At 45.8% G+C, this 24,848-nt stretch overlaps 1 protein-coding gene across 5 annotated transcripts in view; it reads right to left on the bottom strand.

Moving 5' to 3' along the window:
• ARHGAP25 (Rho GTPase activating protein 25) overlaps window positions 1-24,848 on the bottom strand; it is an 87,484-nt gene that overhangs the window by 21,709 nt on the left and 40,927 nt on the right. For 2 of the 5 annotated variants that reach the window (XM_067704847.1, XM_067704846.1), the window contains exons 2-4: window positions 23,554-23,753; window positions 16,493-16,580; window positions 10,692-10,808 (exon numbers count right to left, since the gene is read on the bottom strand). In XM_067704847.1, coding sequence (XP_067560948.1) covers window positions 10,692-10,808; window positions 16,493-16,580; window positions 23,554-23,753 — 405 coding nt within the window. Of the gene's footprint in view, window positions 1-4,198; window positions 4,355-10,691; window positions 10,809-14,028; window positions 14,168-16,492; window positions 16,581-23,553; window positions 23,754-24,848 lie in introns of those variants that run through there. The other 3 variants (XM_067704848.1, XM_067704849.1, XM_067704850.1) reach the window with 3 other exon arrangements.

The following is a 24,848-nucleotide window of genomic DNA, read 5'->3' on the forward strand; positions in this document are numbered from 1 at the left end:
GAGGGACTGTAAGATGTGGTTCTCACTTTCAATTAGCTTACTACCAAGTTATGAAAATGAAAGGACTCCATGCAAAATAATGAGAAACAGTTAGAGGATGTGAGGAACTATACAGCCTTAGGTTTCTGCTTTCACCAAACTGGAAGGAAATGATTAAAATGATCTGACTCAAAACACAGACGAGGAGACATTTGTAAAATTCCCTTTGAGGGGTCCAGGGAGGGCACCCCAAAGGGAGAAGCAGATGTGTTTCAGAGCAGTTGAAACTTGGGCTCAAGGAGCCCATTGGATGCCCATGGAGAAGGATACCGTCATGGAGACGTCAGAGCTATCAAACATGATCTCCAACTCTGAGGTCCCAAGGCAGACGATCTGGAATCAAGTTCCTTCTTCCAGCCCTCTGCACAGCCAGCCCACCAGCTTTTCTCCTCAACCGAGTCTCTCAGCCGTGTCCTGTGTTCATCTTCTCTTCCTCCCATGTCCACAGTCAGGCCTTTCAATGTCATTCTCCTCAAGACACTCATTTTCCAACATTCCTTTTCCGTCCAGCATCTCCACCACCCCCTCCATGCCTTTCTCAGGCCGCAGACGTACAGAGCGTACCGATCTCCACAAGACCTTCAGTCCAAATCTTCACCACGCAATCCCCTCCCCTCTGCCTCAGCAGGTGACCTTGTCTCCTCCTTCGCTTATCTCCCCAAATGAAGGGCATCATGAGAGAGCCCCCTGGTCTCCAGTCTCTGCCTCTCCTATCCTTCCTCCTCTGTCCGTCTGTCTGTCCTCTCTCAGGGGAAGAAAAGTACCCTGTGCTTTCCTCTAAGATGATGTTTCTTGAACTGTGGGTTCCATCCGTTTCACCTCTCCTAGGTCTTCACTCCTCTTTTATATCTTAGATTGAAAGAGCATGTGAGTCTAAATCGTTACCAATTTATTAAAGAATCATCTCCCACCCCTGCTCTCATGCCATCAACTAATACCTGCCTTTCTTCTCTTCACCAATATGCTCATAGAAAAACATGTCTACCTCTGGAGGGAGTCATCCACCCTCATAGCCTCTACTGTTTCCCTTGTTATTCATGTAAACTCTCAATCCATCTCAACCTTGTTTCACAAGCTGCATCTTCCCATCCAATCTGCTCACTAAGATTTCTCGTGCCCTCCTAATGGCCAGATCAGACCTATGTTCATTCCACACTCTACTGGTCTTCTCTGAAGACTCTGTGGTATTGATTCTCCTTCCTTCCCCAAGACTTTCTTCTTATGTGGCTGTGAAACAGTCCACCCTCATTCTAGTCTCATCTCTCTGCAGGCTGCTCTGCAGGCTCCAGTACTTGCCCTTCCTCCACCTGCCCCTTCAGTGTGTCATCTCCTAGCATTCCGACTCCGACTTCTCCTCACTCTAGATGTTATCCTTGCGAAAGTTCATGCAACTCCATGCATTTGGATATCACCTATAAACTGACACATAAATCCGCATACCTGGTCCAATCTCTCTCTCTATATCATCTCTATCTCCCTCATTTCTTTCTGTCCCTCTTCTGTGCCTATAAGCCCAACATCTGATGGCAGCTCTCCCACTGTCTTCTCCAATCTCACTCTCATCCCGTCCCCAACTCTCCCATATCACTGCTTCTCCTACACACTTCCCCACAGGCAATAGCCTTCAATCAATCAAGCAGTCAAGCAGCACGCATTCTCCTAGACCTTGAGAGTACAAAGCCATTAACGCAAGGTACCCGCCCTCAACTAATCCAGTTAGCAAAAGTGTGAGCATTCGAAGTATCTGCAACCACGCTCCTTCCTTCTTAACAGATCAGGACCTTTTAAATCCCCTTTAAACTCTTTCTCTTCTCTATCCTCGCTCATACTGTCCACATTATTGTAATGGTTTCTTTTGCAGTTCTTTTTCTTGCAAATTCCTTCCACTGCAACTCATGAAATCATTTGGCAAATATAGACTGAGCGTCTGCTGTGGACCAGCTTCTTTGGTAGCTGGAGATTATGATAGAAAGAAGGAAAAATAGTCTTTCTCTTAAAAACTCTGGAGTGAAGGGGCTTCCCTGGTGGCACAGTGGTTGAGAGTCCGTCTGCCGATGCGGGGGACACGGGTTCGTGCCCCGGTCCGGGAAGATCCCACATGTCACGGAGCGGCTGGGCCCGTGAGCCATGGCCGCTGAGCCTGCGCGTCCGGAGCCTGTGCTCCGCAACAGGAGAGGCCACAACAGTGAGAGGCCTGCGTACCGCAAAAAACAAAAACAGAAAATCTCTGGAGTGAAAGCCCTCCCTCCTGCCCACCTGGAAACCTGATTCTCCTGCAGCCTGAATTCAAACACCTTCTTCTAAGAGGGAACCGGTTACTCCCTCTGCTGTGCTCATGGCGTTCCCTGTGCATACCTCATCGCTTCTCGTGTCCCTTTATGATGATTTAGTTAAGCATCTCTCTTCCACTGGACTGTGGGCTCCTCAGAGGCAGACAGCCTGCCTGGCTCACCATCTATTTTTACCTCCTGGCACAGAACCTGCCACACGACAGATTCGTCCTCAAAGTGATGTTACCTGCTATCTTCCATTCCTCCTGTTGCCCATCTCTCCTCTCCTAAATGTACTCTTCTCAGCACTTCCTCAAACTTGGGCTTGTCAAAGAAATCAATGGCCTCTACGTTTCTAAAATCCAAGGTCAAATTCTTAGTCTTTATCTGAACTGCTCCATCAGCAACATGTGACCCAGCAAATCACCCCTCCTTCTTGAGGCAATTTCCCACGTGACTTTTGGTTCTCCATTTATTTGTTTGGCCTCTCGTTCCCTGCCTCCTTCGATGATTCCTCCTTCCTCCCTGTCCTCTAAAGGTTGCAGTGTCTCAGGCTTTTCCTTCTGCATCTGCATCTGCTTCATAATCTCACGGCTTTAAATATCACCCATATGTCAAAGGTTCCAAACTTTCCATCTCTAGCCTAGAAATCAGTCCAAGTTATTCTTACCAAGAAATGACCACGACCTGCTCTAGAGACATCAGGACCCACAGGTCCCTTCTAACATGAGAGAAAGGGCATCCTTGTTTGTTCAGTTTGTCTAGGTCAGGGTTGGTCACTTTTCATCTCACATCGCATATGATGAACTCCATATCCCTGGAACTCCAAAGACCCAATCATGAGTTCTACCTACTACTGACTTGTGGATCCTAATTGCTACCCTTTGATCCTGGGTGGACATGAAAGAGCCTAAATATAAGGGAATAGATGAACCAAAAAAATCCAGGGAAACTAGGGAAGGGACCAGTGATGGAGGAAGACGGCAGACAGGTACTCAACGACCATTTCCCACCCCAAGGATTCCGAGAGGTGAAACCCAGCTCCCCCTTCTGTGCCAAGCTCTCCTAGCTTGCACTCAGTCCTTCAGGGAACTAGTGCCCTACTACCCTTTTTAACCTCTGCCGGCCACGCATCCACCCGGAACTGCTCATCGCTTTGGACCCGTCACCCTTAACAGACGCATTTCCACCTAAACAGGTACAAATCTTAATTAATTATAATATGTAATCTAATTATTAATACATTTAATTAATTAAGCTAATTTATGACAGACGACCCTAAAAGCTTTCACGTGTGCTCTCATTTAGTCCTCATAAGAACCCTACAGTTGTTCCATTTCATAGATGAGAAAACTGAGACTCAGATTAGGAATCTGTCCAAGGTCATATTTGCCCTGTGATTCTAAAATCAGTACTTTAATCCTTCTTGTTTAAACTCAGTGGAATAAAATTGTCTAGGTGAAATTTCAGACAGCAGCAAGGCTCAAGGGAAGAGAGAGAGGGGTGAGCTGCGCCGTTTCTACTCACAAACCATCCTCCATTCTTTACTTCTTAAGCCCTCTCCCCAGATTTGCTGGAAAACCCCAGAACACTGTGCTGGTTCCGGTAAGCAAAAGTAGAAAGATTAGCTGTCACCTCCCTTTAATATAGCTCCTACTTCATCATCGCTCCAACACTCCTGGATTCAGGACAAGAGCCCCTCCCACCCCACCTCCAGTCCGGCGCAGGTCACCGAGAGCCCACCCTGCCCCTCTCCTCCTTCTCCCCACTGGCCCCGTCCCCAGAGGCTCAGTCCCAGGAGCATCCCCCTCTCAGACGGGAGAGGGAAGGGGAGCTGGGCGAAGTGTCTTTTCGTGGAAGAATTGAATCACAAAATAGGAAAGAAATACCTTTCTTTTGGAGCTTGGGGGTTTTCTTCCTGAAATTCCAGCAAAAGGGCAGTGCCAGGGCAGGAAAGCCACAGCCCAGTTCCCACCGCGGCATCCTGGGAATATGAGGCATGGCGGGGGCCGAGGAATCGTACTTTCTGCTGGGCCAGGCTCAGACCTTCCCTCCTCCCCAAGCTGCAAGAACCATCCCCTCTTGCTTCCAGATCAACACATGCTTGTCAATACTGCTCAGGTTCTGATTCCGGCACTGAAACCATGGGATGTGTCGGCACCTGCCCCGGCCCTCCCTTCCTCCTTCCCACACTGCTTCTCCTCCCCACTCACCTTTACACACATGACTCTTGGCTTTTAAAGAGTGAACATAAAGCTGTCAAGGCCCCCGCAATAAAAATAAGTACCTCCTTTTACTTAGCAGCGAATTGTCAACTGCCATTCAAGGAATACCAGGGACGTGGGTTAAAAAAAAAAGAAAAATCCCACACACAGCCCTTACCAACATCGCTCCATATATCAAAGCCTCTGGCAGGAACACAGGATTTCACTTAGCGCTGATGAAGCCAGCCTACCCTTCCCTGGAAGTGACTGAGTTGCATGTGGCTCAGTGGAGCGTTCAGAGAGAAGGATCTTGGAGGTGGGTTGCCGGGTAAAATGAGATGATTTTCCCCCTCCCATTGAGAAGATTCAGCAAAGAGTGCAGCAGGCCAACTAGACATGCCCAGGAGACTTGAAATGGACTCTCAGCGTTGTGGGCAGGATAGGCAGGGGCAGGGAAGGACTGCCAGGAAGGGTCCTGGGCAGTGGGATGCTGCCAACCAAGTTCACCCTTCCACGTGCTCCTAGGAAAGGAGGACTCATCTTTGACGCCACAGTCTCCTTCCATGTCAAATTCACTCCCGTGTCCTGGCAATGCTACCACAGAAACAAGCAAGCCTGTTTACTTCTCTCCACCTCCACCACCCCCACCCTCATCCAAGCCACTTTAGGATGAAGACCCACATCTTTAACATAGCTATCTCCACTGTTCTCACCTTCCTCTCACTCCAGAGCCCATTCTCCTTTCTGCCACAGGACCTTTGCACATGCTATTCCTCTGACTGGGACACTGCTCCTCTTCCCCCTTCTCTGCCTAGCTGGCCTCTACTGGCCTTTCAGATAGAAGCTTAATCATCACTAGTTCAGGGACGCCTTCCCTGAACTTCTTAACAAAGACATTTTTTTTCCCCTACATAGCATCATGAGTTTTTTCTTCATGGTACTTTTCGCCGTTGTAATTTTATGGTTTTCCTTGGGGTTTTTGTTTCCTTTCTGTGTCTTCTGCTAGACTGTGATCTCCTTGAAAGTAGAGACTTTGTCTTTTCTTTTTTTCTCTCTTCTTCTCTCTCTCATTGTTGTACTCTCAGTGCTGGTGCCGTGCTTGGCACGTGACACATGCTCAAGAAATATTTGTTGAGTAAATGAATTAACTAAGTATCCGTCTGGTGTTAGGATCTCAGGGGAAGGGAGGTGAGGGAATTATTGAAAATAAATAAAAATCATCCCTCGTAATGTCCCATTTAGCCACAGAGAAAAAGCAGGACACATGAGGTAACAGTGAATCACAGAGACCACACTCCCACAGGCTACGCTGGGCTGTGGGTTGTGAAATCTTGCTCTGAAGGCTGCAGAGACCTAAAGAAATGAGAGGGAGAAAGGGAACCTGAGGCATAGAACAATTCCATATTTATATGATCCATACCTAGTGCTGGCAAACACACAAAGACGCTTAAACCATGCGACCTGCCCCAGGGTCTTTCAACCTGCTTGGGTGGAGCAGAATTATGCATAATTTAGTGCCGTGCTTCTGCGCCCAGTGATGGCCCAAGGAAAACTCCAGAGGCCATCCTCCAGAGGAAGAAGGCAAAGCAGGTCCCGACTGAGTAACAATTAGCAGGGTGGCTGCCAGCCTCCTGGGGATGGGATGGAGACCAGGTTTCAATGCGGAGATCCAGGGAAGGCAGAGCCCCCTTACTAAAAGGAGGAGGTGGTTTGGAGAAAGTGGGCAGCTGGGAGCCTGGGAACAAGTCACCTGAAGTTGAGGTGTGATCACCTCCCTTCCCTTTCTCCTACGTAATTCGGGACAACCTAGAACGGCATCCAGAATTTCTGGGAAAAAATTAATCTAACCTTTCCAGCTGGGCCCTTAAGAAAAGGTAGGAAAAGAAAGAAAGAAAGAAAAAAAAAAAGGGAGTGAGAGAGAGAGAGATAAATTGGCTGTCTAGGAAGGAAAAGGCTGGAACACCCAGATGCACCAATGAGCTGCTCTCCAAGGTGCAATATTGTGATTTATAATAATAAATATTTTTTCGTCTTCCACCCACTTCCTGGCACAGAGTTCCTAAAACTCTTCAAATTTCCTGTGATGAGAGCGATAAAGTGTCTTTCGTTATGTTAAAGAGGTAATTTTTGGATCCCAGCTAAGGATGGGGGCTGGTTGCCGGGGGAACCAACCATGTGATTATTGGTTTGGAACTTTCAGTCCCACCCACCAGGGAGGGGAGAGGGGCTGGTGATTGAGTTCAATCACCAATGGCCAATGATTTAATCAATCGTGCCTACGTACTAAAGCCTCCAGAAAAGCCCAAACGGATGTGTTCAGAGAGCTTCCGGGTTGGTGAACCCAAGGAGGTGCAGGTAGAATGGTGCTGGGAGAGGGCATGGAAGCTCCGTGCCTGTCCCCCATACCTTCTCTATGCGTCTCTTCTATCTGGCTGTTCCAGAGCTTTGTTCTATTATAATAAGCCAGTAATCTAGTAAGTAAACTGGTTTCCTCTGTTCTGTGAGCTACTCTAGCAAATTATTTGAACCCAAGGAGGGGGTTGTGGAACTTCCTATCTGTAGCTGGTTGGTTAGACGCACAGGGTACAATCTGGACTTGCCATAGGCATATGAGGGCAGTTTTGTACGACTGAGCCATTAACCTGTGAAATCTGAAGCTGTCTCCAGGTAGATAGCATCAAAATTGAGTTAAATTGTAGAACACCGAGCTGGTGTCCAAGAATTGCTTAGACGTGTGGGGAGCCCTCCCCCTCTCCCCAACACGCACCCACTGGAATTGGTCCCAGAATCAAATCGGACAAGGTAAGAGACATGTCCAGAGTCAGCTCAGATGCAGGAGGAGCTGCGGGGAAGAAGTTAGGTATGCCACGGGAAACATGTGGACCCTCTCTCCCATCAGGGGAGCCAGAAAAGGAGTCGGGGCAGGAAGAAGCCTCAGCTCTGCAGAACTGGCATGAGAATGACTTGGTGGGGAAGGGGTTCAGTGTGAAACGGGACGATCAGGGGAAGGCTCACTGAAGTTAAGTTTGAGCAAAGACCTGAGGAAAGCAAGGGACCAAGCCGTGCAGCACCCTGGGGAAGGAGGGTTCCAGACAGAGGAAGCAGCTAGTGCAAGGGCCATGAGGCAGGAGTGTACCTAGGGTGTTTGGGGAAGAGCAAGGAGGCTGGTGAAGCTGGAGTGAAATGGGCACTGGAGAGGGTTCTAGAAAACAAGGTCAGAGAGCTTATGGGGGTGGGGGCAGATTGTGGGGAGTCATTATAAGGCTTCTGACTTTTCCTCTGAGAGAGAAAGGAAGCTATTAGACAGTGATGAGCAGAGAAGGGTCTTGAGATGACAGGTTTAATAGGTTCACTCTTCTCTCTGTTGAAAACGGACTATAAGAAGGCGAGCCTGGAAGCGTGGAGAGAGTTTGGAGACCACTGCTGCCATTCGAACAAGGCAGTCTGGCGCCTCAACCAGGATGGCAAGTAACAAAGGTGGTGAGAAGCGGGTAGGTTCTGGGTGGGAAAAGTCATAGAAAGTTTCATGAAGAGCTGCAAAAAGACAGCAGCAACATACCTCAGTGACTTTCCAGAGTGTGAGGGGGCACACCCTGCCCATCTAGTAGACCCAGATCAGAGGCACTTGAAAAGGCGAAAGAGGGCCTCCCCAGGGGCAGGAGCCCCAGCCCTGCCCCTCGACGGCTGGGTCCCTTGGACAAATCGCTTACTTCCTCACGTCTGAAGTTTCCTGACTTACAAACAGGAAGAGCAACTGTCTGACTTGTCCCAAGACCACAGACTGGACTCTGCTGTCTTAAAATGCCTTCTCATCCTGAGATCTCTGAGTTTGGTTCAATCTGAGATGCCACATCAAATGCAAACCTTGTTCTTTGAATACATAAATAGTGCTGGACTCTTATTTCCCCTCCCTTGGACTTTCCTCTGCCTACAGGACTTACGCTTGACTTGCTTCTGACGGTGGTGGCCTCCAAGTGGGGTGAGGGAGAAATCCCCATGTGGGTTATGACCGTTGCAACGGTTCACCCTGACAAGGCTGAGCAGAGCACCACACGGGGCATAGATGCCGGTCACAGTGCCTCCACAGCATTTTTATTTTTTTGCGGTACGCGGGCCTCTCGCTGTTGTGGCCTCTCCCGCTGCGGAGCACAGGCTCCGGACGCGCAGGCTCAGCGGCCATGGCTCACGGGCCCAGCCGCTCCGCGGCATGTGGGATCTTCCCGGACCGGGGCACGAACCCGTGTCCCCGGCATCGGCAGGCGGACTCTCAACCACTGCGCCACCAGGGAAGCCCTCCACAGCATTTTGACTCAGAACAGGTACATAATTTAGACGACATGTGCTACCCTTGTCGCTGCAGACAGCCTAAAGGACTGGACCAGGGAAAACAGAAAATGTCAACCCTCACACAATCCAGGGCAGTAAGGAAGGTCACAGGTCAGACCATCCAGGCTGAGCAGCACATAACAGAGCTTTAATAAATAAACCGCTCATCTCAACCTGATTAGCACCATAAAAAATACTGTGTTTAGGAACTGGGAAATGGTTAATGAAACTACACTCCTCTTTTTTGTAATAGGTTGCAGCTGTTTGTATGAGGCAGGCACTCAAATTAGGCTGTCCCATCCAAGTCACTTCTTTTCTCGCAGCCCCTCCTGGGCAGGTCACTGGCCACAGGATTTCCTCCCTGCCCCAGATCCTGACCACAGCTGAGCCAGGAGTTTGGAAGGGGGAGGCACTAGAGGCTGAGCTCAGCCTCTGCTGGTACTCCGGGGATAAATATAGGATAGCCGGGGCTGGCACAGCAGTATTTGGGACGGGCGTGAGCGCCAGAGGGCTGTTAACTAGACAAAAAGAGGCAGGCAGAGAAAAGTGGAATGGGAAGCTGCGTGGCCCCAGGGAAACATCAGTTCTCAGCCCCAGTCCCTTCAGTCCTCCTGGAAGTTCCTGCCCTTGGTTTCTTGGAGTAACTTGCACCTGCCCCGCAAATACCTTTTTCTTGCTTAACGTCATTTGGATAAAATTTATCAATTAAGATTATACAGCCCTTTGGGAAAATTAAGCTCGAAAATAAACCGTGTTGAACTGCATAAATCCTGTGTTTGTCATCCTGAGAAACAAGTATGTATATATGAACACCAGCTGGAAGGAAAATATAAAAACACCTCTGGTAGTCTTAGGAGTGATTGTTTTCCTATATTTTTTCAAATGTCCACAAAATTGTTAAGATGTTCATAATTTTTGAAAGAAGTTATTGGGAAATCAAATAAATATTTAATATTTGAGCTATAACAGCCCCCCCCAAATAATTTCCAAAATAACAGGCAGCATAAGTGATAAATAATCATAAATTATATCGTTATCCTGGAGTTGACACAAATGAGTGTGCTCCTAAAAAAGTTGAAGGAAAATGGTCACTTGAGATTGCGTCACCAGTTCTTTCATATTTTTATGAAAGGAAAAAACACATACTGAATTCACCTGTTTGTTAATTTCAGATTTTTTTCACATTAGTTATTCACAGGCAGGGCCCTCCTGCAGTGTGGACACAACACTGAGTGTTCTCAGAGAGCTCAAACACTTGAGCTTGTAACCTTGAAATTGAGCTTATAAACTCAAACACCTGTAACCCAGAAAAGTGTTCAACCTTGAATTCACTGTGTACCTGTAAGACTGCAGACACAATTCCGGAAGCTCTCCTCCTTGTGACCACCCCAATTCTGGACAGCAGCTTTAGTTTCCTGTGTTGATCAGCCTAACTTATGCTTTCAGCATAGATCTTGCCATCAACCTTCTTGGGTTCCCAAACCCCCATAACTGGGCAGGCTCTTGGTACCACTGAAGGTTAGTGCTGCCAGGAACCGGGGTCAGCTGGTCCAACCCGTTCGTTTTACAGATGAGAGCACTGTGTCCAGAGAGGAGAAAGGACTGCTTCAGGGCATCACACACATTTGCCGATGAGTGCAAAGGGCTTGCAGTCCTTCCAGCTAATCTGGAGTTGGCTTTGACATCACCCAGGGAGGGAAGTTAGAGCCTTGGCAATGAGCATGGCCTCAGAGTTGTCCTCTGGTGGTCTTCTTTGAACACTGTTCAAGGAAAGCTCTTGTCTGAAACGACTTCCTTCCCATCCTTGAGATGTCACAGACACCTGTCCAGGAAAGCCTGCAGGAGTCCTTACCTCCAGAGGGTGTGCCAGCGACTCTTCTAAGGAATTTAACCCACTCCTCCATTTCCGCCTGGGAGCTGGCCATGAGGACATAGGAGTCCTGTCCCGTGCGACTCTGGTCACATGAGGCTGGAGGAAGAAGTAACACTAATGAAGGTCATACATTGGTCAGGGGCCAGAGCAAGGGGCAGCGAGGGGAAGCTGAGCCTGAATTGCTTCTTTGGTCCAATTAAACAAGCGGTCAAACAGCACAAAGGCATCTAATTTTCCTCAGCACAACTGAGTATCTACGCACCTTTATTGTTTTTGCTGGAGCTCTAATCCTATACACAAATCATTGAACTCAGTGGTTTGCAACTGAGATGATTTGGGCTGAGATCTGTCCCCATGGAGGACAGAAGCCATTTCCTATCAAAAATTAAGAGGAAGTTCAAGGGGCAGTGTCAGTACAAGAGGAGACAGGCTCAGCCCATACGATTCTGAAACCTAAGTCCATCATGCCAATCATGGATACCTTCCTAGGCTACCCTGAGCTCAGCCGTGGGGTTGGAGGAGGGAACAGCAACTCAGGAGGGAGGGGCAATGAGCACCGTGTGCCTTTCTTATGAATCTGTGCCTCCTGTTCAGGATTACTGCCCTCCTGCCTGCATGAAGACATTGCAAGTGGTAGGCTCTCGATACATAGCTGATGGACAAATGAAGTTTGTTAGGACATTCTTTATCGTTTTCACTTTAAACCCAAGATTACAGACAGACATCTGTAGTATGTCTTGGGTTGGTGTTATCAAATGGACAAAAGGGTGGAAGAAATGACAAGGGGGCAGAGTGGGGAGAGGAGACCAAGAGAAAGAATAAGAGAAAGTGACAAAGAGAGAAAAATAGGGAGAGAGGAGAGGAGAGGGAGAAGGGGCACATCAAACATAGGTCTTACAAAGTACAAGAAAATAACAGCAATCCCTTTCAATTACAGGATACTATTAAATCTCACATCGCTTTAGGGGACATCAACCCATTCTTCTCAAAATATCAGGGCATTTCCTTCAAAAAGAGCCTGTTTTTCTACCATATGACCCAGCAATTCCACTCCTGGGTATTTATCTGAAAAAAACAAAAACACTAATTTGAAAAGATATATGCACCCTGATGTTCATAGCATTATTTGCAATTCCCAAGATATGGAAGCAACCTAAGTGTCCATTAACAGATGAATGGATAAAGAAGATGAGGTATATATATACAATGGAATATTACTTAGCCACAAAAAAGAACAAAATTTTGCCATTTGCAGCAACATGGATGAACTTGGAGGGCATCATGCTAAGTGAAATAAGTCAGAGAAAGACAAATACTGTATGATATTGCTTATATGTCATACCTAAAAAATACAACAAACTAGTGAATATAACAAAAAAAGAAGCAAACTCACAGATATAGAGAACAAACTAGTGGCTACTAGTGGAGAGAGGGATGGGGAGGGGCAATACGGGGTAGGGGATTAGGAGGGACAAACTATTGGGTATAAAATAAGCTACAGGGATATATTGTACAACATGGGAATATACCCAATATTTTATAATAACTGTAAATGGGTTATAACCTTCAAAAACTGTGAATCAGTATATTGTACACCTGTAATTTATATAATATTGTACATCAACTATATTTCAACTTTTAAAAAGCTTAGAAAAAAGACCCTGTTCTAGCTGCCCAGTTGGGCCCAAACCTGTATTTTCTTACATAGCAACAAAATACTTTCAAAGTGCCTTTGTTTTCAGTCTCTTCAACCTATCTTAATATTACCCAGCCTCACTTTCTTTTACACTTTGAGACAACCTGATTCTGAATCCATCTTATCACTGGGTCATCAGCTCTTCTGCCCAGAAGGGTCAGCCCATGGAAGTGCTGGTCACTGAGGAACATCCTGAAACTGGGTGTTTCCAGAAGTAAGATGGGCAGTAAAAAGCCCTCAGGGCAGAACTAAAGAATCCCATAGGAAACACAACATCCTTTAGTAATAGAGTAGAGCTCTAGTATCATTTCTGCTCTACAAATAATGGAACTGAAGCCCAGAGGTGCAAAGGGCCTTGCCCATTGGTACCCAGTAAGTTACCACCAAACTCAAGGCAAGGCCATGGGTCTTTCTCCCAATAGTTTCCACCAGCCCATAGCGCTTCAAATTTGACCTTGGCCAAAATTTATCTGGTATCCTTCTCCACCATGCCTACACTCCAGTCTATTACGTTATCAAGAACATGCCTTCTCAGTTATCTCTCATTCCTGAGAGATTCCTTTAGTTCCATCATGGCAACCACCTCTCAGGATGTTCCTCAATGACCAGGGCTTCCATGGACTGATCTTTCTGATTAGAAGAGCTGACGACAAGATGGATTGAGAAGTCAGTCATCCCAGAGGGTAAGGAAGGTGAGGCTGGGTAATATTAAGATAGATTCAAGAGACAAGAGCCAAAGGGAATTTGAAAATTCTTTGTTACCCTTCAAAAAAATGAATGTTTGGGCACATTGGGGTGCGAGGAAGAGCTGTCTTTGAGGGAAACTGCCTGACATTAACACAAAGCCCATGAACAGCATCTCTGCCCTCAGGCACATACTTTCTCTGACTTAAACAGTCTGTTCAGCCTGTGTCACCTACTGGGCTGCTACCCCTGTCAGAAAGGAACCTCCCTTCTTTTCTTCCCCTGCCTAAGGAACTCCTATCCATCCTTTAAAACCTAGTGCAAATGTTATCTTCTCTAAGGACCCTTCCTTCAAACCTCCCCCTCCCACTCCAGATGGAGTGGGGACTCCCTTTTCTAAACCTCTTAACATCCTATCATCACCTCTATCACAGCAGTAGCTAAATTATCCTGAACATTAGTTTCCTTATCATTAAAATTGAATTAATTACTTAATACGTCCAAAGCTAAAGCCCTGATCTTCCACCCAAAACTGGTCACACGCACAAATCTCAGGAAAGCCGTCCTTCCTGTTGTTTACGTGAAAACCTTAGAGTCAACCTTGACTTCTCTTCCTACATCCAATCCATCAGCAAATGAAGTCCTCTCTAGCTTCAAATTGTGTCCAGAAATTGATCATTTCTCACCCCCTTCATTGTTACTATCACTGACTTGGATAATTACAATAATTATTAGTCTTTTAGTCTCAACTCAAAAGAGTTTTAAAACAAAAGTCAGATCACGTTACTTCTCTGCTCAAAACCTCCCAATGGATTTTCATCCTTGTAGCACAAAAACTAAACTTTTTACACTTGCCTACCAGTGCCTGTAAAACTTGTGCCCACCCCTGACCAAATCACCTACTCTTCTTCCCTCTCAGCACTCCACTGTAACCACCTTGGCCTCCTTGATGTTTCCTGGACACAAGAAATAGGCTCAGAGACTTTGCACTGGCTGCTCCCCTTCCTGGAATGTTCTTCCTCCAGATGTGCACTTGGCTCACGTCTTCACTTCCTTCCATCTTGGCTCAAAGGTTACCTTCTCAAGGATGTCTATTCTTCCCGCTCTATTTCAAATGACAAATCAACAGTTGCCATCCCCACCTCATCCAGTACTTTCTCTTTCTTTGCTTTCTTCCCATAATACTTATCCCATAATAAAACTGTACAATGTTCTCATTTATTTGGTTTGTTTTCAGTCTCCCCCCATTGACTGTAAGCTGCATACAGGCTGTTCTGTTCATTGCTGGATCCCCAGTTCCTACAATAGTGCCCGGCTCGTAGCAGGTGCTCAATAATTTTGGTGTAACATTTCAGAAGGCAGTATGAGAATTAAATGCTACTTATTCTACAGAAGGAATAACCCCCCCCCATCCCTGATGACTCCCTTTGGGTGGGAGAACAGATAGTTCTTCTGCTTGAGGTAGTTAGGGAGAGAGAAACTTGCCTCAAATTTTTGCCTGCTCCAAGTAAAGAAAAACAGCATAACCACAACCAAATTCTTCTCTATGGCCTTTGTGCAGCTAAAACTGGTGATCACAGAGAGGGGGCCCCGATTAGGGAGACCATTTCTGATGCCAGCGCTGGCCCCTGAGAATTGTCTTGCACAAGAGGACGACAAAAAGAGGAACTGAAAATTCTCTACATCATAACATAAAGGGTTGTCTCATTTTAGGTTAGGTGGAGCCTTGAGAATGATGGTGTCTTTAGGAAAATGGTTCCCTGCCATACTATTGCTTTAGAATTGTTGTTTGTCCATATGAGTTGAGTGTGTGTATGTGCACGTACACACATGTGTGAATCTGTCCAAGAATTCCCCCAGCAGCCCAGGAGACAGCTGTAAGCGTGAGTGACAATGAGAGGACAAATCTTCATCCTACAGTAACAGCAATCTTCAATTTACTGCAAAGTCCACAGTAAATTTGCAGTTGGAGCTCTCAGTAGGGTCACCCCAGATTGAAAAATCAGGTTTTGGGACATGTGTCATCATGAATGGTCACATCCCTTGAATTGTGCTGGGAAAGGGATCCTAGGGATAGAAGAAACCTCGTGGGAAAAGGGTGGGGTTATCCCAGAAAGGAGAGACTGGAAAAGTAGGCTCTTCCTCTGAGGAGGAAGAAAAATGAATAGACTCTCAGATAAAAAGCAAGGGAGGGGGTCACTTGGGAAGAGCTGAACTTTCAAAAAAAAAACACCTGTTTTTCTTTGTTTTCTATAAATAGTCAGAGCCAGTTTGGGGATTAGTTTCTACATTACAATTTCCTCTAGTTATTGCCAAAACTTCAGACACTTGGCACTGCACCAAGTGTGGCATATATACTCCTTTACTTAATCCTCACTACCATCATCATTGTTCCCATTTCCCAGGTAAAGAAACAGAGGCAAAGAGAAATTAAATTATTAAATTAAATTATTAAATTAAATAATTGATCACAATTGCACACATAGTAAGTGGCAGGGCCAGGATGTGGCCCCGGGAAGGCTGGCTCCAGATGGGGCGTGTCTACCCTCTCTGCTACACTGACTTTGCCATCAAGTTTCTTATGCACACAGCTGCCTTGTGTGAGAGGTAAGAAGAAATTTAAGGCAAGGGGCACTCAGGGGACATTGGTCTCCCCTGCTGTGTCAGCATGGCAGCAGCAACCTAGCTGCATAGCTGGACCAGCAGTTCTGTAGTTCCTGTTGGTTGCGGGGGGCTGGTGAAGGAGCAAGAGACAGGGAGGAGAGCCTCAGTGTGACAGACTTCCACAGACACAAGCAAACTTCCCTTGAGACAAACTGAGACAAACTTCCCCTTTCCCCAAATGCATTCGAGGAAGGTAACTCTTGATTAGAAAGAGACACCCTCCAGTGTGCGGCTAGCTTGTGCAATAGGTAAATTACAGCGCCTGACATGCAGTAAGTGCTCAGGAAGTCGGAGCTGTCATTTCTTAATAGGTCACAATGAACCATATGAGACTGTTGACTGTCGACCGTTTTTGACCTACCAACATGGCGATTTCACATGGTTCAATTTATAATTTAACTGTTCATTTTATTGTCCCACTCGTCTTCAAAGCTGAGCTCCTTTTAGCGAGCAGAGATGATGCACTTTCCGATCAGTATCCCAGTGCCTAGTGGATACCTGGCTCCGAGCAGGTGCTCGTGAAATGCTTACAGAGCTCAACCGGATGCACACGCACTTAGTTCACGTGTCGTTAATGAACTAGTATGGGACCATTAACTATATACAGAACTATTATGCATTCTTACTAGGTTGGTTGGCTACCCGGTTGACGGACTCACTGAATGTAACCTTGACTTCTGGGGTCAGAAGTAACATGGGAACGTGATGCACGTCTATCCCACATTTCGTCACCTACCTGGAATGACTTCAAAGACAAACTTCCCCGCTTCTTCTGGGTTTGTGGCGATCTCCTTGATTGTGCTCCCTGGTAGATACATGCAACCCTGAAAGATTGAAAACGAGGCCTTTAAGGTAAGCAAAAACATTACCAGCTATGCACTAAAATAAAGTTGGAGGACAGATAGGATAATGATGGGATAGCAGAGAGGAGCATGGAAAGCTGGCATCCCAGCTTCGAATGGGGCACTTCTGCTACTCAGACCTTGGTGAAATTAAGTGGCGGCTGTGTGACAACAAGCAAGGTGCCTAAAGAGACAGGAGGACAAGGTTCTGACTGGAGAATGAACTGAGAGGACGCCATCACCAACACTTGCCTCTTCCTACTTTCCAAGAGCTAAAATTCCTTGCCAAACAAGACACCTGATCTTTGTGGAGGCCATGCTGAGACTGGCGGGACCATACCACCTGCCGGGCTGCCAAAGGGGGCACTGGGGACTGAACCACAGGTTCATTGAGGCGATGCAGTACTTAGTAGCAGCAAGAGCTTCTGAGCAGCACACTCCAGGTGTCTGTCCCTCTGCTAAGCACCTTGAATGTGTATTATTTGCTTAGTCCTTTAAGCAATTCTCCAGGCAAGGTATTGCTACACAAATTTACAAGTGAGGAAACTGGGGGTCAGAATGGTTCTGTGATTTGTCCAATGTCACAGAGCTAGTAAGTGGCAGAATGGTAATTCATCTCAGAAGTGTGTTCAAACCCTGTGCTCTTCACCATCACAGTGGAAGTGCTGGGACCCAGCAGCTTGATGTCCCTTGAACAGGCAAGGGGAGGAGGATCATGGATCCGTTGTGGGGGAGGGGTGGAGTGAGGGTGGAATTTGTGACCTTACACGTGAATATGTCATCAGAAAACCAAGTCACTTCCACCACGTGTACGCTCATTGCTCTACCATTGACAGTGCATCTTCACATGCAACATCTCCTTAGACCTCAGAACAGCCCCCAAATCAGAAACATGGCAGGATGGCCACTCCCACATTACAGATGAGGAAACCAACACTTTCAAAGTTTAAGTAACAGCACGAGGGGGCACAGTTAATTGTCCTAGAGTTCCTTACTCATAATTTACATTTCACTAGCTGTCGTAGGTAGGGTGTCTGATTCTGAGCTGAGTAAACAGTGATGTCTTGTTTCTAGAACAAACCATGGATGAAAAGGATTGGTAGCAGAAAAGCTATAAAGGAAGAGTCTTAAGGAACTCCCAGATCAGCTCAGAATCCTGAAAGAATAAATGTTTCTTGGGGGTCTATAAATGCAAATGTCTAAGACTGAGTGAGAAAAAGAGTGGAAGCGAAAGCAGAAGAGGAGGGTCGGGTAGAGAAAGGGGAAGAGAAGGAGGGGAAGGAGGGGAGCTGGGGGAAGGAGGACAAGAGAAAAGAAAAAAAATTCTGCCTACACTTCTCTCATTTTATTACTTAAAAATAACCACCACCTACATGCTCCCCGCCATCTTTAAATAATATCAGTGGTCTCAGAAAAAAAATGACCCTTAAATTGTGCTGCTGGATGGTATATTCAGGAAATTTAACACAGAGCCTGGCACCTAGTAAGTGTTCAATAAATGGTATTTACATACTTTGTATTTTATTTTTACTGTTTTTGGATGAAACTATCAAATAATAGTTTAGAGACAAACTTAGGAGAGGCAGGTACCCCTGAAATGACACTTTCTTTATCTTCCTACCAGGTAGTGCTTCCTCCTGTCTGAAAAAACAACATAGTGTTTTATTCTGGTGACATAACTCACAGCCATTATTAAAAGTTAAATTATATAAACTTACAATGAAATATTTTATATTAAAAATAAAGGTAGTACTACTCAGAATTCATCACTTTCTAATTCTCTTTTTCTTTTTTTTTTCTTGCAATTGCCCTGAGACACAATTGACATACTGGACTGTCCAAGTTCAAGGTGCAGAACACAACGATTTGACCCACAAGCGTCATGAAATGATCACCACAATAAGTTTGGTGAACATCCATCATCTCATATAAATACAAAAGACAAAAATTTCTATTTACCTAATTATTTGCTCTATTTTACTATTATTTCTGTTCGTACGGTCATTTACATCAAATCTATCTGTGTGGTAGAAATACTATCTAACACTGCTACTGTACATCCCTTCTCAACTCTGTGTTCAGGGATGCTGGTAGCTTGAATCAGCCACAGTGGGAGTATTTACACAACAGAAATTGGCAAATGCTGTGTCCAGAGCAACTCCCCTACCACAGGGCTGTTGATTAAACATTTCCCAGCTCACCCATGATAGACAACTCTCTGCTCTAACTTCAGAGAAAGCAGATGAGGCAATGGAACATCTAAGCCAGGATTGTCTAAAACCATCATTGTAGCAGAGACTCGAGGGCAATTCACTGAGATTCTGTTTTAAACAACTTCCTTGACAAAGAAACTTTTGGAATGAGTTATAGGAAGCTAGGTCATGGACTTACAGGGCATTATACTGTTAGAGCTAGACAGACCTTTCTGAGAACTCAGAGGAAAAACTGCACAGACTGCCTTCTCCTGAACCCCAGGGTCCCCTCGAAGAGCACATACAAGGGTGCATCACAGAGGGCCCCATAATTTACTTAATCATTCTCCTTTGTTGGACATTTGGTCTACTGTTTCTAATTACAAATAGCACTGCATATATCTTATTATTTCTTTTGGATAGCTTCTTAAAACCAGAATGACTGGGTCATTCTGGATATGATATATTTTGGCTTTTAGAAATCTGGCCAAATTGCTTTCTAGAAAGACTGCACCAAGCGTACACATCATCAGTATACATGAGGGCATTTTTCATCTGATTGCTTTAAGATTACTGGAGTGATTTTTGTTTTTTGAGTTTTTTAGGAATCGGAGTGTATGTGCGTTCTTTTTAAATTTACAACTAATTTATTTTTTAGTCATAGAGAAAGAAGAAAAGTAAAAGTTATGTGTAACTCCGGTACTCAGAGATAACTCAGTTAACATCTCTGTGTATTTCTTTCCAAGCCTTTTCCCATAAATTACAGATTCATTGTTTTTTTCCCCTCAAGAATAGGATTAGCGGGCTTCCCTGGTGGCGCAGTGGTTGGGAGTCCTCCTGCCGATGCAAGGGACACGGGTTCGTGCCCCGGTCCGGCAGGATCCCACATGCCGCGGAGCGGCTGGGCCCGTGAGCCATGGCCGCTGAGCCTACGCGTCTGGAGCCTGTGCTCCGCAACGGGAGAGGCCACAACAGTGAGAGGCCCTCGTACCGCAAAAAAAAAAAAAAAAAAAAATAGGATTAGCATATAAATCATCCTCTGCTGTTAACTGCTTTTTTCAAAGCAATGATATTATGGACATCTTTCAATTTTAAAAAGTATTAATTTAGGGCATCAACAGCCGAATTATATTCTATCGGATAGATATATAAAAGTGGCCTCACATAACTTAGCCCCTACCACTGGGCATTGTTTCCACATCACTATTATAAACCCCTACATTAGAAATGCAGGGTCAAAGAATTTGCATTTCTAAGAGGCATATTACCCTCCAGAAAGGTTGTACAGATTTTCATTTCCACCAGTTGTGCATGAGAATTCCTGTTCCCTGGTCTTTACTAACATTGGAATTTCTAGAAAATCTTTGCCATTTTGATAAGGGGACAATGGTATCTCATTAACTTCCATTGCATGTCTTTAATTATGACTGAGTGGAGTTTTTACATATGCTTTTTGGCTATTACATTTCTTTGGGAAATTGCCCATTTACGTCATTTACTCATTTTCCTATTGCTGTTTCTTATAAGATTTGAGACTATTTTAAATAGGAAGAATAACTGTTTACAATTTTTGCTGTTTACTTTTGCATTTTCACCTTATTATTTTGGTTTTTAAGGTACAGACGTTTCTATTTATGCAATTAAATCAGTCTCTTCCTTGTGCTGTCTTTGTTGCTATGCTTAAGAAACACCTGCTTCCCAAAGATCACACAGATAATTACACTTTCTTCTAGGATTTTTATGAACTCGTTTTCACACGTTAAGTCTTTAACCCATCCAGAATCATGAATGGTGTGAAACATAGTGTGAAAATAGACCTTTATTTTTTCCCAAGAATTTAGTTCATATCTTTCATTTCACGTCTAGATATTTGCAATGTCTATGAATCCCAAAACAATGTTAAATGATAGCATAATGAAGGTATTTTATTTTGAATAGACTTTTCTTTATCTTAATAAAATAATGATGGATATATGAAAAGTCGACAAGGATATCCACTTAATTCTTGTTTGTTATAATAACATAGAAACATCAGCCCAAATATTCAACTACTTTCTAGGAGGAAATTGGTTAAATAACTTATAGAATGTCCATAAAATAAGTTATTTTGCCACAACTAAGAATTACATTGTAGAATAATAGTTAATAATAATAGTTAATAACATTGTAGAATAATAGTTCAAGACATAGTGTTAATTTTTAATTAAAGAATACTATTATCCTAATTTTGCATTTAGATGAGTTTCTAAATGTATGTGCATAGAAAAAACTGGAAGAATTGAGGATTTAGGTGGTTATTTCTCACTGAAGAGATAATTATTATTTTCTACTTCGTGATTTTCTGCTTCCTCCAAATTTCCAACTATATACCCATATAGCTTTTGTAATCAAGATACTCACATCCATATAAAATAAAATATTCTGAGAAATTATCATTTTATTCCTTTTTAAAAAAATACTTTTTATATCTGAAATGAGTTTTGGATTTTATCAAATGCTCTTTTCAGCCATCTATTTAGGGGTTGTGTGGTTTTTCTCATTCGACTTCTTGATCTTGACTTATTGGTCTGATACATTCATAGGTTTTCTAAAACATAAACCATACTTGTCATTCTAGAAGAAGCTCTACCTAATTATCAGACTAATTTAATCCTGAGAGGACTCAGAGTTTCCTCCTCCAAAAGTAAGGGAGACAAGCCAGGACCTCCAATAATTTATTTTACTCTTTGACATCCGTTTATGTTTTTACAAAACAATTTTTTTACATGTGCTTCATATCATTTAATCCTGGGACAGATGCAGGCCAGGTATGATTGCCTCATCTTACAAAAGACAAAACGAGGGGTCCAGAAAAATTAAATAATTACTCGGCCAGATGGTAGTAGAGCCAGGAAAAGAACACGAGCTCCCTGCTACACCTCGCGGAAGTAAGCCTCACTGAACTTCCCTTTCTGCTGCTTTGGGAAGGCTAACACATTACTGCCATCTCCCTCACGCTCCGCAGATGGGAAGACTTCCTGCCTCGGCTATTAATGTACCAGGAACCCCATCTTAGCTTGTAATTGCTTGCCTCTGATAGGGTCTGTCCATAAAGTGAAGAAAGTCTGGTTACCACGCACAGGACACTGGGCAAGAACCCAGGCAGTGGTGGGGTCTCTGGCCCCTCTCCAGCCTCTGCAGGGACAGACACTCACAGCCCTCTGAGTGGAGGGCCTGATTAACCGGGCACTGCCGGTGCCTCACAGAGCTTCCAGCCTGCCCTTAGAGAGAACTGTCCTCTTCCAAATGACCTTCTCACTTCTTTGCTTACCCGGCCATCCACCTTCAATATCCCCACCCTTCTTGGGGCTTTTTTTCTGGCTCCAGAAAGTTTTAGAGTCTGTCCTCCCTAATAAGTTCCTTGCCCACTCTTCCACCTCCACAGGCATGACTCTAGAAAGGGTGTCCAGTCCTCCTGGCTGCCTTGAGACATACAATTTACACCTGGGGTCTCTCAGCTGTTAACAGCATCCCCTTTTGCTCTCATTCACCACGATGGCCATGAGGAATCAATGAGGCAGGAAGAAAAGACCTGGGCCCAAGATTTACGATCAAAGCCCTCTCTAGCCCCATCCACCCCATCTGGAAGCCCTGTTTGCTGTATTTTCAAGTATATCAGGGATCTGATCATTTTCTTCCAGCCCACTGACATTCTAAACACAGTAACCTCTCACCTAAATTACCCTTATACCTCCTCCCTTCAGCCTTGGATCTATTTTTGAGCATGGTAACCAGAACCATCTTTTTACAACATAACCCAGGAATGACCCGTTTCTGCCAGGAACCTTGCAAGGCCTGCCATCACCCTCAGTGTAAAGACTCAAGTCCTTACAGTGGACTACAATGTCCTTTACAATTTGCGTCCCAACCCCCAACGCTCCACTCTCTGACCTCATCTCCTCTGATCCTTTCATTCCCTAACTCTGCTGCTCCCACGCTGACCTCCTTGCTATTTCCCACACACATCAGACATGCTCTACCTCAGGGCCTTTGCACTGGCTGTCCCCTCTGCCTGGAGTGCTCTTTACCCAGAGATCTGCCTGGCGGATTGCTTCTCCTCCTTAATCTTTGCTCAAATGTCCCCTTTTTCATGAAGTCATTCTGGCTACCCTTCTTGAAATTGTACCACCTCCCCCAAATGCTTGATCCTCCTAGCCCATTCTATTTTTTCCTCATAGAACTAGTCATTTTCTAACAAACCACATAATTTTCTTATTGATTATGTTTATCTTTCTGCTTCCCCCCTCCCCATCTTCTAAGTTCCACGTGTCAGGGGTGCTTATCTGTTTTAGTCACTGAGTTATTTCAACTCCCTGGAACAGTGTCTGGCGCACAGTAGATGCTCAATAAATACTGATTGAACAGACAAATAAATGAAAGCCCCAAATCAATTTTCCTGAACCCAAATCCACTCTCCCTGAGCCCTTGTGCTCCACATTCCCATCAAGACCACGCTGCCCACCCTGACTTAGCGCTGCGTTTAGGAAGAGCCCCAGCGCTCATCTTGGGGCTCCGTGAAGGCAGATCACCCTATCATCTCTGCAACTCAGTTTATGTATCTCACAAAGGGTGAGAAGGAGAGAGAGAAGTCCTTTCGAATGGACAGGGGTCTCATCCTAGTAAGAAGCCCCCCTGCGAGTCTGTAGTGATCTCCGGGGCTCCACCCACCTCCCGCACCCAGGAGGGGACAGCCCTGGGAAGGGGGCAAACAGCCAGGCTGGTACCTGCGGCTTCACGTCCTCCTCGTCCTTGTAGTAATAGAGCTGCTGTGCCCTCAGTACGAAGTACCTCTGCTGCCAGTTTTTCACGAGGGACCTCTGTTTCTTCAGCCAACCCATCTTGATGGGCCTTTCCAGTGGGTTGGGGATGGATGCGGGGTGAAAGGCCGCCATCTGCTCTCCGGTCATCACACTCCTTGACCGAGCTGTGGAGAGGGACAGACAGGCGGGCTGACAGGGGCTGTGAGCAGTGTGCAGGGAGGGGCCGGGAAGCGCTGAGCCCCAGCTAGGCCGGGCTCGGGGGTCCAGATCTGCAGCAGAGAGGTTGCCCCGGAACCCAGCGGGCCAGCCGAGGGGCTGGCTCCCATCAGCGCCGGCCCTGGGGCCCTACACCCTCAAGGTCCGGCGGCTGGAGTCAGCGCCCTCGTTCTGCAAAGCCAGAGATTGGCTGGAGCCTTCTGAAGAGGAAGTGGCCGCAGCATCTGACAAAAGGTGCTTCCTTTTTCCTGCGTGGGAGTCAATATCTGACAAGAGAGGGGAGAAAATAATGCCTCTCGCTCTCAGGGTTCAGGGGGAGTCCCACACAGCTGCAGAGGCAGTCAGAAGCTGCCCGGCTTCTTCCTCACAAGGAGTCACTGTGTTCCCCAACCTCACTGTCCAGTACTGCCCTGCCCCAGCGGCCCCCCAAAGCCCCCCAACCCCTGACAACACAGCCAGCGTGCAGGATGCCAGCACCTCCTGAATCTTCCTGCCCAGTGTCGTCAAGTACTCTCTGTTCCCCGCCCACGGAGAGTGTTCACAGCCCTTTCTGCTGGACCAAGGGCCTCCCTGTAGCTGCCTTCCTACTACGTTTTCAGTTGGGCTGTCCCTCCCATGGGGCTGACAGCACACAAGCATTTGAAAATGACATGAATCTGCCACCAGGACACAGATGCAGAATTTGAATCCAGACCCCCCCAACCCACTGCATCCTGTAGTTTGCTTTTGTTTTCACATAAGAGCTCTGCCTCTCATCAGATTAGATCCAGGTGTCTGCAGCTTGTCTCCATGGTAACTCCCACCCAGGATAACTCTCTCCTTTCCTCCTCTCCACAGCGATCCATCAGCCGGCCTGTGGTCCCCTGGGAGTCAACATGTCCTTCCTCTGATTCTCCCCTTCCTTCTTTCGCAGCTGGTTCCACAGTTCCCTTAAAACCGCATTGGAGCTCCGTGTCTCCTCGACCTTATGCGGTGTGCTCCACACTTGCCAGTCCCCAGTGTTTGCATTCTCCTCCTTGCAAGGAAGTCTCCGTCTTATAATC

Source organism: Pseudorca crassidens, chromosome 14 (assembly GCF_039906515.1).
Source record: "Pseudorca crassidens isolate mPseCra1 chromosome 14, mPseCra1.hap1, whole genome shotgun sequence".
Taxonomy (NCBI): domain Eukaryota; kingdom Metazoa; phylum Chordata; class Mammalia; order Artiodactyla; family Delphinidae; genus Pseudorca; species Pseudorca crassidens.